Source organism: Thamnophis sirtalis, unplaced genomic scaffold (genome assembly GCF_051295495.1).
Source record: "Thamnophis sirtalis isolate CommonGarterSnake01/CBP01778 unplaced genomic scaffold, rThaSir2_p1.2 scaffold_7, whole genome shotgun sequence".
In the NCBI taxonomy this organism is placed as follows: domain Eukaryota; kingdom Metazoa; phylum Chordata; class Lepidosauria; order Squamata; family Natricidae; genus Thamnophis; species Thamnophis sirtalis.
Window position 1 is genome coordinate 25,087,855 of NW_028261387.1, and position 14,377 is coordinate 25,102,231.

The following is a 14,377-nucleotide window of genomic DNA, read 5'->3' on the forward strand; positions in this document are numbered from 1 at the left end:
TGGGTCTTAATGTTTTGGCATCTACTTCAATTGCTCTGTGAAAACAACAAAGGCAACAGCGAGTAACTAACTTGCATTTGCACACTCACGCATAAGTAAGTACTAGAGTACTTATTTAAATCTAATTTTAACAAGTAACAAAATAGTGCATTGGTAGCAATATCTGTGTGTAAAGTTTAAAAAGGCAAGTGGGCCCATGGGTAACAATTTATGAAATCCACAGAACTCAAGAAGATTTGCTCCTGGGCAAGTATGGACCTAGGACGGCAGCCTGGTTCTCCCTCTTAATGCTTTGTGTAAAAATAAATTTCTTACAAAAATGAAAACCAATTTCTTTCTATTGTCTTTTATCATGTAGTAATGTATGTTCTTTAAAATGAGTGGTATATCATTACAAGGTCAATATGAAGATCTTCACAGGAAAAGCTACCAGATCTAGATTCAAAAATGTGCACTACTACTAGAAGGCAGCAAGGATTTGTAATTGTAATTTCTTCATCAGCTGATATCTAATGATAATTTAATTATTGCAACCAATCTCTAGTAGGCCTATTAAAAGGGTGCTAATCACCGACATAGATGGAACAAGTTTCCCAATCGGGAAAAATTGTAAATGTACTTAAAAATATGCTTACAGTATATGATTTGGTTCAGATCTTCATCCTAAACTTGTAAAGATATACAAAATGAACTGTGTAGTAGTATATCTTCCTGCATAAACTTTATGCAGAAAGGTCACAAAATAACTACACAAAGTTCTTAAAGTTAACAGTTTGAAATGTACTATACTAACACTGGAGCTTTGCCAATTCAATTTTGAAAATATTAATTGCAATTGCCATTCCCCACCCCCACCCCCAAGTATCAGGTAATGTATAGTGTATGTTTGTAGGAATGCAGAAAAAAAATCGCATTATATGTAGACGTTAATTCTATTGCATCAGAAACATAATTTTGATATCAAAAGCATCAAGAGAAAATAACAACGCTGTAAGAGACTAATTTGTTCAAATACATTTCCACCTCACCTCATCCCTTTTCTACTATATAAAATAAGGCAACTTGCCACAATTTAGCAAAGTTATGCTGTTTTTACATCTCCTATAGACCTTTTTAGGACTTAACATGGGCCAACAAAGATCATTAGCACCATCTATCAAAAAAAATGTTGAATCCTACAAATCCTGTAAAGATTCCTACAGCAACGCCCCAGTTTTCTCATATTCATTGCAGAGTAGAAATTGATCCCTTGAGAAAAGATAAGTTTGAACAAACACACCACAAGTTAAATATATCTATTCAACTGTTGATTTAAAATCGGCTGGCAGGAATTTGGTCAATACTCACATTAACTGCACCATCGCAGCATATAAACTCAAGAAGAACATTGTAAAAGCAGAATGAATATTAAGGAATAGGTTCATAGTAGATCAGGGCTATCTAACTCCTGGCCCATGGGCCGGATGCGTCACACGCTGCCCATGCCCGGTTTAGCGAAGGGGGGGGAAAGTCCTGATATGTCATGTGATGATAACGTGACTTTGACACCTGCAGTAGATAGATCTCCAAAGCTTTCTCTTAACGTCTTAGTCAGATGCTGATGAAGCAATTAGCAAGGAAAGGAGGAGATGCTGGAAATATAGGCAGTAAAGTCAGAAGTCTCCTTCTTGTTATTAAATTAAGTCATACTCTTGATATACATTTTTTGCACATGTCACCAAGCATTGTCCATTGTTACCTGGACAATTCTAAAATGCGACATATAACTGCAAGTATCTATTTCGCCACCTCTACAGCAATTGATTTTTGCTACTTATTACATCAACAACCAACCAGGTCTGACTTATGTTTGCCCACATAATCATTTGCTTGGTTGATGGCTAAAATTTACAGGAACAAAAAAATAAGAGATATTGCACTTTTAGTGATTGGTTGTACTATAGCCGTGATGGTGAACCAATGGCACATGTGTCAGAAGTGGCACGCAGAGCCATATCTCCAGACACACTAGCCATTGCCCATTGCTCTTCCGGGTTCCAGCACGCACATGCCAACTGGTCTTCGCGTGCGCAGGAGCACCAGAAACTGGAAGAGCAGCTTCCTGGTGTGCATGCGCATGCCTGGAAGCTGAGCTTCCGGTTTCTGGTGTGCGCAGACCAGCTGGTCTTTGCACACAATGTACAACAGAAACTGGAAGACATGCATGTTGGAAACTGGGAACTCAGTTTTCCGGGACGCACATGTGCGTCAGAAACTGCTGTTCCAGTTTCCTGTGCTCCTGCACACGCGCGCAAAGGATCTGCTCTTCCGGTTTCTGGTTCTCCCCTGTGCACGCTCCCATTTCAGCATTCGGTGCCAAAAAGGTTCGCCAACGCTGTACTATATTATAAAATCCAAGTTTTAAAACCACTAACCATGTAGTGCAACTGTTCTTAGAACTAGAACAGGCCTGGTCTTCAACAAAGAAAGGCCTAAAGCCACTGAAATTTAAAAGTCTAATTTTATTATACAGCAGCATTTTATAACAGATATTATATCTAAGTTTGTCTTCTTAGCAAACTGAGAGATTGAATTCGCCATGATTCTTCTCAGTTTTTTAAGTACAAAACATACATTATTTGATCTACATAATGCATGTATTTTCCCACAGTGCTTATACCGTATTGAAGATACACCTAGAATACTGTGTGTTTCCATTTAAATGGAGTGTTAGATTAAGGATCCATGAAAATGCACACTGAATACAGAGAAGATCTAACTGTAGCTGGAGAGACTGAACAATGGATTCTACAGAAGTGCTCAGTTGTAACTGCCTCTGCATATCAATTACAATTACTTGAAGTCCACGCACAAATATTTATATGCCAAGAAGTAGAATTCCATACGGAGTGATCATTGAAAGATGGTGTTCCACAACTATTCTCCAGTAGAATCAGAGAATAGCTACTCTTTTAAAAAAAAGAGCAGAGAACAGATACAGCACATTATAAACAAGATCAAAATCAACAACATAAAATTCTTATTCCCATTTTACAGATGCTTAGTTAGCTTCTTCTGCTTGGATTGGAGGAATCTTGTTAGACACCAAAGTATAAACATAGGGCCAGATTTTGTTGGTCTCTGTTCCAGAGAATGAGTGAAGAATCCCTCTGTTTCTGAAATAGAGATTAGACATTCGTGTTAGCAAATGAATAAGTTTAAGGAAACCAGTATTGCAGGTTCTACTGGGTTCTTTAGTAAAAGCCAAAAGGATTAGATAACAATATAAAACAGGACTGAATGTTTTATATTTGTCAGTGTGCATACCTTTATTGATAAGTAATTTTACTTATGACTTTAGGCAACTAGTTCTGAATTCCAGGAATCATAGCTATCAATAGAATGCCAATAAACAGGCTCATTAAAAGGACATTTATTTAATAACCAAGTTGCAATTTGCTTTATTAAATAAACAGAAAAAGTAATATATGCATAAACATCTTTTAAATCAATTGGTCAACCAAACTTACATTAATTTTAATATGTAGTAATTGTAATATCTCTTCCATTAGTTCATTGTCATATGCAGATTATATCTAAGCCTAAAATCACACATCTCTCAGGATAATTTTAAAAACCAGTCCCTTTCCTGCAGCTTGATGCTTACAGACTGAGAAGCCATCAAAAACAGAATGAGAGACTAACTGATAGAAAAGAAAATGCATCAGTAAAGGCATCTCATCTATTTTTGACTCTGCCCCCTGTTGCATTCTTTAGCTTTCTCTACCATATAGCAGTATCTTTATTCTGGTCATCAATCACCCTAAAATATCACTCAATGATAAAACTACCGCAATCCCATTGTGATAGAAATGCAGTCTTATGCATTGTGAGAAATGTACAAGCCAAAATATAAAATCATTATAAGGAAGGTGCACTATGGGGTTATGTTATTTAAACATCAACATATAAAACTATGGAATAAAGAAAAAAACAATTAAAAATAGTTAACCAAATGTAAAATCACTACTCACTAAAATATAAGTAAAACTGTGTTTAGTATTTATATTGTAACCTCACAATTGAATGTAAAATCAGGTAATACATGGAAAGGGATATGAGCTATGGTGGCGCAGGGGTTAGAATGCAGTATTGCAGGCTAACTCAGTGCTCACTGCCAGGAGTTTGGACCTGACTGGCTCAAGGTTGACTCAGTCATCCATCCTTCCAAGGTTGATAAAAAGAGGAGCCATCTTGTTGTGGGTACTGACTCGGTAAACTGCTTAGACAGGGCTGTAAAGCACTACAAAGTGATACATAAGTCTATTGCTAGTATCATTAAGAGGCTAAAGAATTAAAAATAACCAACAGAAAAAAATGTATGAGTATAGTCTTTGTCAATCTGTGTTTTAATTGCATATGTTATGTCTGAATTCCTTACTGAAATTCCTTACAGATGATGATGATGAACCAGGCTTTTGAAGCAGTGGTGAAATTATTTTATTTTACTACCATTCTGTGGGCATGGCTTGGTGGGTGTTGCAGAGGAAGGATGCTGCAAAATCTCAATTCCCACCTCAATCGAGGGGAAGGATACTGCAAAATCCCCATTCTGTCCCCACTCCTGGGGGAAGGATATTGCAAAATCTCCATTCCCACCCCACTCTGGGACCAGCCAGAGGTAGTATTTGCTGGTTCTCTGGACTACTCAAAATTTCCACTACCGGTTCTCCAGAACCTGTCAGAACCTGCTGAAATTCACTCCTGACCTGGCGGTTCAGAAATATTAATATATTAAACAAAATTGCAAAGAATTAGAATGCATCAATTTGTGAAGAACTCTGAATAAAGTCTGACTACTGTTGTAAAGAAAGTGATACTGTCCCCCAGGAAATATGCCTGTGCACTAGTTTCTTGTTATTTACTAATTTATTGGTTCTATTATACTGGTCAACTCTGTTTTGCAATTAGTTTTGTTTCAGCAGAGAGTCAAGTTCTAACAATATGATTTTATTATCTAAGTTTAGCTTAGTGTTTAAGATATGAATAGTAATCATTTAAATAAATTCATAAAATCTTTACATTGGACAAGTAGTCATATTTCAAACCTTATTTTTTGTTTTTTTAAATTTCTATCTTTTTTCAGTTAGTTTTGCTTAGATTTTTTCTTTTATGATACATGCCATTTCCAACTTTACATATAAGTTTGTGTTATAAATTTTAATATTTTTACAAACCTAAAAATAGGTAATAAAAAAGACACTACACACTAAACTGTTAATTCGTATTTCCTTTATCTTCTCAGATACTTAACTTGATCGTCAAAAAAATCTTGCATTACTTACACCATTTTAAATCAGCAAAAGTTATATGGTAGGATTTGAGAATACGGTAGATACTTAGGATCAATCTCAATCTATTAGGAGGACCGCAAAAGATATCCAGGCTAATTTTTATTCCACTTCCTTTAAAATGTGGTAATACACATTACTGTATACTCTAAAGACGGAACATGGAAGCAATCAATCCAGAATCTTAAAACTGCATTAACTGAAACTTTTATTTAAGTACTTCAATTAGCACAAGATCACATTTTAGAATCAATTGAAATATAGTTGAATGATCAACTGCTAATTTTCATTTTAGTTGTATTAATTATGTAAGTCATTTAGCAATTGTTGGATACAAATCGTGTGTAATCATGATTAAGCCATTAGCTATATTCCCAGAGGTTTTTTAGATTGTGAAAGGGATACTTCAGTTTGTAACTGAACGAAGAAAATAAAAGGCATGTCTAATAAGATACTTTATGCCCCATCTGGGCATACATTCACATGTCAATTGGTGTAGGATAACAGAACAGAGGGAAAATATTCAGTAAAGTTTGTGTTATCCAAAACTATTTGTATTGTATCCCATGATTTTCATCATTTGAACTTTTAATTTTACTTTTATATTTTTCTAAGATGATGTCAGTTTTTTATATCTATATCTGTAAAACTTTAATAAAATATCATTTAAAAAATAAAAGACTATTGACACATTCCATTTTCTTGTATTGCTTTAAAAATAGCTAGTATGGTGTTTGGATTCCAACTCACTTGTATAATTCCATTACAGGCTTTGCAGCATCTTTGTATTTTCTTAGTCTAGCAGCAACAGCTTCGGGTATATCATCTTCCCGTTGAATTAATGGTTCACCAGTAATGTCATCAATACCCTGTTTAAAATATGGTGTGAATTACACTGTGTGGGAAACAGTAAATTTTAAAAGCCTGCAAGTTGAAAAATTTCTTGAAATACCTTTCAAGAAAAAAAACACCATATCCTAATTTACACCATTTGCTAGGCTGCAATATGATTAATAGCTCATCTCCCCAGATGTGAAGGTCACAATTCCCTATATATTTTTGACTGAAATGTTATCCTGTTTTTCTGCATTTGAGTCTATGGGGATGACATGTATAGATATTCTTGAATGTAAGTTTTGGAATCTCTTTTTAACTCTATCAAAGGCAAGCTGTTTAGGAAATATATAAAGGTAAAGCTTCCCATTGCAGATATGTGTTAGTCAGGGGGTGGTGCTCATCTCCGTTTCAAAGCCAAAGAGCCGAAGATATCTCTGTGATTATGTGGCCAGCATGACTAAGTGGTAAAGGTGCACAGATCGCTGTTACCTTCTCACCAAAGTGGTCCTATTTTTCTACTTGCATTTTTTACATGCTTTCGAACTACTAGGTTGACAGAAGCTGGGACAAGTAACGGGAGCTCACTCTGTTACGCGGTGCTAGGGATTTGAACTGCTGAACTGCCAACCTTTCTGATCGACAAGCTCAGCTATCTTAGCCACTGAGCCACCGTGTCCCTTTGACGGATGCAGTCAAAGGAATTATATGTAGGAAATACATACAGGGATTCAAACCATTTCCAATGATTAGAATTTATATTTGGCTGACTTGTGTGGCTTTGGGTAAAGATAGTCCTAGAATAGCCTGCTGAAACCAACAATGTAGTCCCATAAGACAGTCTTTAGGATCTAGGCATCCAAGGGTGCACAGATAGATAAATTCAGTTAACCTGCTACCCATCAACAGGCTGTGGCAGTCAGTACTTCCTGAGTGCTGCTGAAGTCTGAGGTCTCTTTTCTATCACCAGGATGATTTATGTCTCTTGTAATCTAAGAGTCTTTGATCCAAGGCTGAATGTTCGTCTGCATAATAGAAATCAGCAGCATACTGCCAGCTAATCATTAAGTAGTACAGATTGTCCTTGCTTAATTCACTGGCAATTCCCTCACTAAATAACATGGAAAGACTGGTGATCATTAAACAAATCATCCATCGGCATTAAGTAAGACATCATGTGACCACAACTTGTGATTTTTATAGTATTGCTGGCTAGTCCCTTAAATCTGCTTGACATTAGCTGGATATGAAGCATAAAAATGGCAACCATGTGACTGTGGAATGTTGCGACAATTATAAATGCACACTGGTTACTAAGCATCCAAATCATGATCATGTGACTGTGGGGATGCTATGATGGTCATAAGTGTGTGGACCTGTCATAAAATTATTTTTAAGTAACTAGCTAACTTTAAACGGTTGCTAAACAGAACAGTAATTAAGTAAAGAACTGCCTGTATTTCAAAATCATTTCTGGGAAAGAGCTGGACATTCAGCCAGCCATACTTATTCTCCCTGCTCTCCCTTCCTCCCGCAGTTGAGTTTCCCATTGTTTTTGCTCCTCTTTCATTTCCCCAATATCAGTGTGAGTCTATCTAGAAAATACAAGTTATAGGATACTGAATTATCTGCATGCCTACCCTTCCTCTTATCAAATCACAGTTCATTATCTTACATGGGTTTGAGGTGGATTGAATTCCATATTATATACTCTGCCACTTGCTGGGTGAATCCAACGAGCACTAAGTCGGTCTTTAAGAGTCTCAAATGGGATATTCAAACTTATCACTAGATCCAGTTCACATATCCTGTCAAGTGCTTCAGCTTGACCCAATGTCCTTGGAAAACCTATATGAAAAAGTGAATAAAAAATAAAAAATTGTGGAATGAACTCAGAATGTTAACAAAAAAAACCCTTATTTTATAGCCTTAAAATAGCAATTCCAGTTATTTATTACCATGTATTTACAATGTTTATATATCACACACAAAGCTGCTCCAAAATGGCCACAGCATAAATACACCCAATAAAACCTACAATAAAATATATAAAATAACAATTTAAATAATCACAGAAGCAAAGGAGGAGGAGGGGGGAGGAGAAGAAGAAGAAGAAAGAAGACGAATGGAAACTGAGAAATAGTTATGGAGAACCTATCAAGAGATCGTTTCAGTCTCCTTTACGGAAGTTCCTTTAAAGAAGCAAGAAAGTATTAACAATCTCATGGATTCAATTCATCACTTCTCCACCCACTTCTTGGCAGCAGCCTGCATGAGTAAAATCCAAACTGCATGTGGAAGAGAACAACCTAGATTGTACCTGTTCTACTTCCCTCAAAGTTCCCAAGGCAGAAAGATCCCCACATAAGATGACAAAATGATGATCAAATTACCACAAAAGAATCAGTAGTCAGAAGTTCAACAAATCTGAGCACTTCTGACAGCCACATGCTTTACAAATTGATCACAATGGCCAAGTAGTTAAATATTTGCAATGACACCTCCCTAAAAATAGTCAATTGCTTTAGGCTCTTCATTCTTCAGAGAAAGGGCAAAAATAACTTATGGTTCTGCATTCAATCAAGCAAATTGTGTTGCATAAATTCAAAGGTTGTAATCTTACACTGGCTTATATTTTATGTTGAATTTAGTGACATGTTTTTGAGTTCTAGAACATCCAGAATCCAGATATTTTAGAGCATACACAGCCAGAAGATTGCCTTTTTTTCTATGAGTGTAAAATGGCCCATTCATCTACGTACACATAAAGAAGGCAACTATTGAAAGAACCAGGATGGCAAAAAAATATGAAACAGAATAAACATGTTTTTTTTCTCCTATAAATACACAAAACAGATTTCTTTTTCTGTAAGCTTGTTTAACTCATTAATGCCTTTTCTTAAAACGGTGAGAATTACTATATAGAGAAATTGTGTATTAATCTAAGTCATTCATAAGGAAACAACACCTCCTTTCACAAAAATGCCACAAACCATGTACATCAGTTCCCAGGGCCTCAACCCCACACTAGTTTCATTATATAGCAAGGTGGCACCATGGGAACATTTCCCATCCCATCAGATACTATATTTCCCTGATGGCAGGATGATTCAAGCCAAATATTATTTTAATATTTTATTTCAATCTGCTTAAGATTTATAATTTTCATATGAATTTATGTGTTGTTTCAATGCCTGATTGAGAGCCACCCAAAGTTGGTTGAAAGTTGAGTGGCAATGTTTTAAATAAAATAAATAATCTGTATTTTAATTTTAAAAAATGGGAAAGGCAGCTGCTTATTAACCATAAGCATGCACAAAACATATTAATGCTCATAGCTTTCTCTCATTTATAAGCCACTTCGATAGAAGTATCATTTCACCAGCTGATATTAGTTTTAAAGTCAAGAACCAACTCTTACTTGGATACCTGTTTCCAGGTCTCTGCTTATATTTTTAAAACTATTTCTTTAGGGCAGTTGGGAACCTCACTCTTGCTTACAAGTCTCCTCATTATCCATTAATTATCCTGAGCTTCACATGGTAATTTCTACTGTCTTTCCCAGAAATGAAAGAAAATCAACTATTTTCTCCAAACCGCACTCTGAAGCTATTATTACCCATGTCTTAGTTAAAGAGTGCACAGGTTTCTTTAACAGTACCAGATAGCCTTTCATTAATATTTTAAAGTGCTATGAGGACTTACCATTTGAGAATGAATTGGTATTACATCAGCTCATTTGATTGAATCGAGTGAGAATCTGCTTCATATACCTGTGAAGATTTTCCTTCTACATGACAAGCAGCTCTTATACCCCTTCTCTAAATATGTATGGAAGGAATCTTCCCATTAAGACACCAGGGGTTCTCATTTTTAATTGGCTTAGGTAGCCTGAGACAGCAAAAGTTATTCAACTTACTTTTTTTTAATTTAAAGTTGCTTCTATTCTATACAAGGGCAAATACTACTCTTCAAAAATAAATTTATTCCATTATTTTAGAACTCTTTTTAAACAAAGACAGAATCAGGATTCTGAAATCCAGTTTGTCCAATTTTCCTACAGCCATTTATGGAAGCTTCAAATTATCTATACTCAAATAAGGTTGTGTTGTTGTTGTTTTTTTAAAGAAAATACAATACAATAGCAGAGTTGGAAGGGACATTGGAAGTCATCTAGTCCAACCCCCTGCCTAGGCAGGAAACCTTATACCGTTTCAGACAAATGGCTGTCCAACATCTCCTTAAAGACTTCCAGTGTTGGGGCAATCACAACATCTGGAGGCAAGCTGTTCCACTGATTAATTGTTCTAACTGTCAGGAAATTTCTCCTCAATTCTAAATTGCTTCTCTCCTTGATTAGTTTCCACCCATTGCTTCTTGTTCTACCCTCAGGTGCCTTGGAGAATAGCTTGACTTCCTCTTCTTTGTGGCAACCCCTGAGATATTGAAACATTGCTATCATGCCTCCCCTAGTCCTTCTTTTCATTAAACTAGACATCCCCAGTTCCTGCAACCTTTCTTCATGTTTTAGTCTCCAGTCCCCTAATCATCTTTGTTGCTCTTCTCTGCACACTTTCTAGAGTCTCCACCTCTTTTCTACATCGTGGCGACCAAAAATGGGTGAGGCTTCTTTTTTTTAAAGTTTAATATGCAAATTAGCCAAAATGAGCTATCACTAACAATGTTGATAGCATAAAATGATATAATTATGAGCAATGCATCTTGGCTCTGTTCTCTCCTCCCACCTACCAGTTGCTACTTGTCACGCTCTAGGAACACATTAAGGGTGCACTGTTTCATGTTACAGAAGGCAGATCAAGGAATTTGACAGCTTACAGTAGTCACATTCCCAAGCACTGGGGATAAACAAGATACTGATATACCACTTCTGGGTGGAAGAGAAGACAGCTAACATGATTTAGTGGTTAAAAACACTAGGACAGTGTTTTTCAAAATGTGATCTGGGGACACTTGGGGGTCCGTAAGAGTCTTTCAGAGTCTCCACAAAATCAAATATTTAAAAATTTCTCAATTTAATTTATAATAAGGTGCCATAAATATCAATAGATATGGTTTACATAAACCAAAGCACTTTGGAGTCAAAAGCCAAACTATTAATCTTTGGTTCCTAGACACTCTCAATATGTTTTTGTCTATTTTATTACCAGCTACTAAAAATATTGGTTCAATCTAATTCTGTATCAGTGTAGTATCAACTATTGGCACTACGTGAAGATATAGATATAGATATAGATATAGAGATAGAGATAGAGATAGAGAGATAGAGAGATAGAGAGATAGAGAGAGAGATAGAGATAGAGATAGAGATAGAGATAGATATAGATATAGATATATAGATATATAGATATATAGATATATAGATATAATTTATCAGCACAAATAAAACACACACACACACATACACACACACACACACACATATACACACATATACTATATATATATATATATATATATATATATATATATATATATATATATATATATATATATATATATATATATATATATATATATATATATATATATATATATATATATATATATATATATATACTATATATATGAAATGTTTAAGGATTTGTTGCAGAAAAAGGATTTTTTTCTTTTAACCTTAAAAATTAAACAAGATAATCACTTACCATCTAGTAACCAAGGCTGAGTTTGCATTTTTTCCAGTTCTGTCATCATTACGCGTGTAATTACATGATCTGGTACCAAAAGACCTTTCTCAAGATACTGCTTTGCCATTAAACCGATATCTGTTTGTGGGTGGAAAAAAGCCTATGAGCATTTAACCAAAGTATTTTAATGATCCTTTTGCATTTGAATAGGATATTCTCTCCTATTCTCTCCAATATCATCTCTTACCTATTAAAAAAATCTATAAAACTTCCCTCATTTCAAATCCAACGTCATCAAAGCAATCCAGCAAGATTGTCACCAGAGATAACATACCTATTTAGCCTTGTTCAAATAAACCAACTTAATTTCCCCCCCTTTTGTTAATCTTGACATTTACTTCCTTCAAGTAATGTTGTAAATCTTGATTTCACTTTTTTAATTCCTTCCTACAAAATTCTTCAAAGCTTCAACAAGCCTCTTTTGTAAACCCAACACAGGAAAATTATCTAAGTCACTCTCTTGGTTTATTTGTTTCCATATCCTTTTTAGTTAATTAATTAATGCTTAATTACATTTAAGACATCAGCCAATTAATTTTGTATGTCTAGTACAACATTTTCCTATGTCATTCTTGTAGTCATTTTAAAATCCATTTTCAATGCAGTCTCAATCTTGTCAGGTAGGGTATTGTTCCCCCTCAATAACATCATTTAGACATAGTCTATCTACAGAGTCAGACACTATTAAAATAAACTTCTGGGACCACTGTTCAAAGATATTCAATATGTCCAATGTTAAAACATTTTGCTTCATTTTGTAACTTTAAGTCAAGTTTGAATGTTCTTCTCTTTTAATTGTAATCTTTCTAGTTCCCTCTAGCCTTCAATTTTTAAAATCTTGTTTTTTAAAATAAATAAATAAATAAATAAATGAATGAATGAATGAATGAATGAATGAATGAATGAATGAATAAATAAATAAATAAATAAATAAATAAATAAATAAATAAATAAATAAGCAAGCATTTTCCCACAGGAAAGATTCTTTATAATTAATTCCAAAATCTTATTTCTGGGCCCTTAGACCAGTGGTTCCCAAACTTGGCAACTTTAAGACTTGTGGACTTCAACTCAGAAGAGCTGGCTGGAGAATTCTGGAAGTTGAAGTCCACAAGTCTTAAAGTTGCCAAGTTTGGGAACCACTGCCTTAGACCATTTGTTACTTTCTAAAAACAACCATCCCCATCCCCACATAAGGCAAGTATAATTGCTGCTTTTCTTAACGCTAGGAGAGACATTACAGTGGGCCTTGTTTCAGGCCATAATTATGACCGGCAACTTGGTCATTAACTGAACTGGTTGTTAAGTGGAAAATCATACGACCATGACCGTGCTTACAATTTTACTTCAGTTTTCCTTTGCTTTACAGCATCAGAAGGATACGATCCCAACCGCCTGAATGAATCCAAACAGCAAGAAAGGTTTCTGGAAATTGACTCAGGAGGAAGACAGCTAAAAGCCCCCCCCCAAAAAAAATCCCCATTGCCTTCCTAAGTATGTCTAGTTTAATGAAAGAAGGACTAGGGGAGACATGATAGCAGTGTTCCAATATTTCAGAGGTTGCCACAAAGAAGAGGGAGTCAAGCTATTCTCCAAAGCACCTGAGGCAATGGTGTGATTTAATTTTTTTTACTACTGGTTCTGTGGGCGTGGCTTGGTGGGCGTGGCAGGGGAAGGATATTGTATGGAAATCCCCATTTTCTCCCAATCAGCTGGGACTCGGGAGGCAGAGAATAGATGGGGGCGGGGCCAGTCAGAGGTGGTATTTACTGCTTCTCCGAACTACTCAAAATTTCCAGTTATCCAGAAGTGGTCAGAACCTGCTGAATACCACCTCTGACCGGAGGGTAGGACAAGAAGTAATGGGTGGAAACTAATCAAGGAGAGAAGCAATTTAGAATTAAGGAGAAATTTCCTGACAGTTAGAACAATTAATCTGTGGAACATCTTGCCTCCAGAACTTGTGAATGCTCCAACACTGGAAGTTTTTAAGAAGAGATTGGATAACCATTTGTCTGAAGTGGTGTAGGCCAGTGACTGCTAACCTTTTTGTTGAGGCGTGCCAAAAGTGGGGGGTTTCAGGTTGCCCATTGGGCCGTTTTTCTCCCTCAGGAGGCTTCCCTGAAGCCTCTGGAGAGCGAAAAACAGCCAAAAATCAAAGGTGAAAATCTGCTGGCCAGCGCACGCAGGCGCGCTGGAGCTGACAGGGCAACGCCTCGCATGCCCTCAGAAATGGCTCTGCGTGGCACCTGTGGCAAGCGTGTCATAGATTCACTATCACGGATATAGGGTTTCCTGCCTAAGCAGGGATTTGGAATAGAACTCTGTTATTCTATTCCATTTCTATTCCATTTCTATTCTTATTCTAATTCTATTCCCCACTGCCCTCCTTAGAATCCTCACCATAGTGCTAAGATAACTAGCAAGAAAAAAATTGTTTATATTTGCATTCACTGGAAAAGATAGGATTACAAAAAAGTAAAGCAGGCACACAATTGAGGATGCACA

General features: G+C 35.9%; 1 protein-coding gene across 7 annotated transcripts in view; it reads right to left on the reverse strand.

Moving 5' to 3' along the window:
- Positions 1-2,481: 2,481 nt before the first annotated feature.
- Positions 2,482-14,377, reverse strand: part of AK4 (adenylate kinase 4) — a 139,980-nt gene continuing 128,084 nt past the window's right edge. For 5 of the 7 annotated variants that reach the window (XM_087719537.1, XM_087719541.1, XM_087719536.1 and 2 more), the window contains 4 exons: positions 11,828-11,947; positions 7,840-8,012; positions 6,081-6,199; positions 2,482-3,155 (listed from right to left, as the gene is read on the reverse strand). In XM_087719537.1, the coding sequence (XP_087575663.1) occupies positions 3,041-3,155; positions 6,081-6,199; positions 7,840-8,012; positions 11,828-11,947 (527 nt within the window). In that variant the 3' untranslated portion in view covers positions 2,482-3,040. The remainder of the gene's footprint in view (positions 3,156-6,080; positions 6,200-7,839; positions 8,013-11,827; positions 11,948-14,377) is intronic. The other 2 variants (XM_087719542.1, XM_087719543.1) reach the window with 1 other exon arrangement.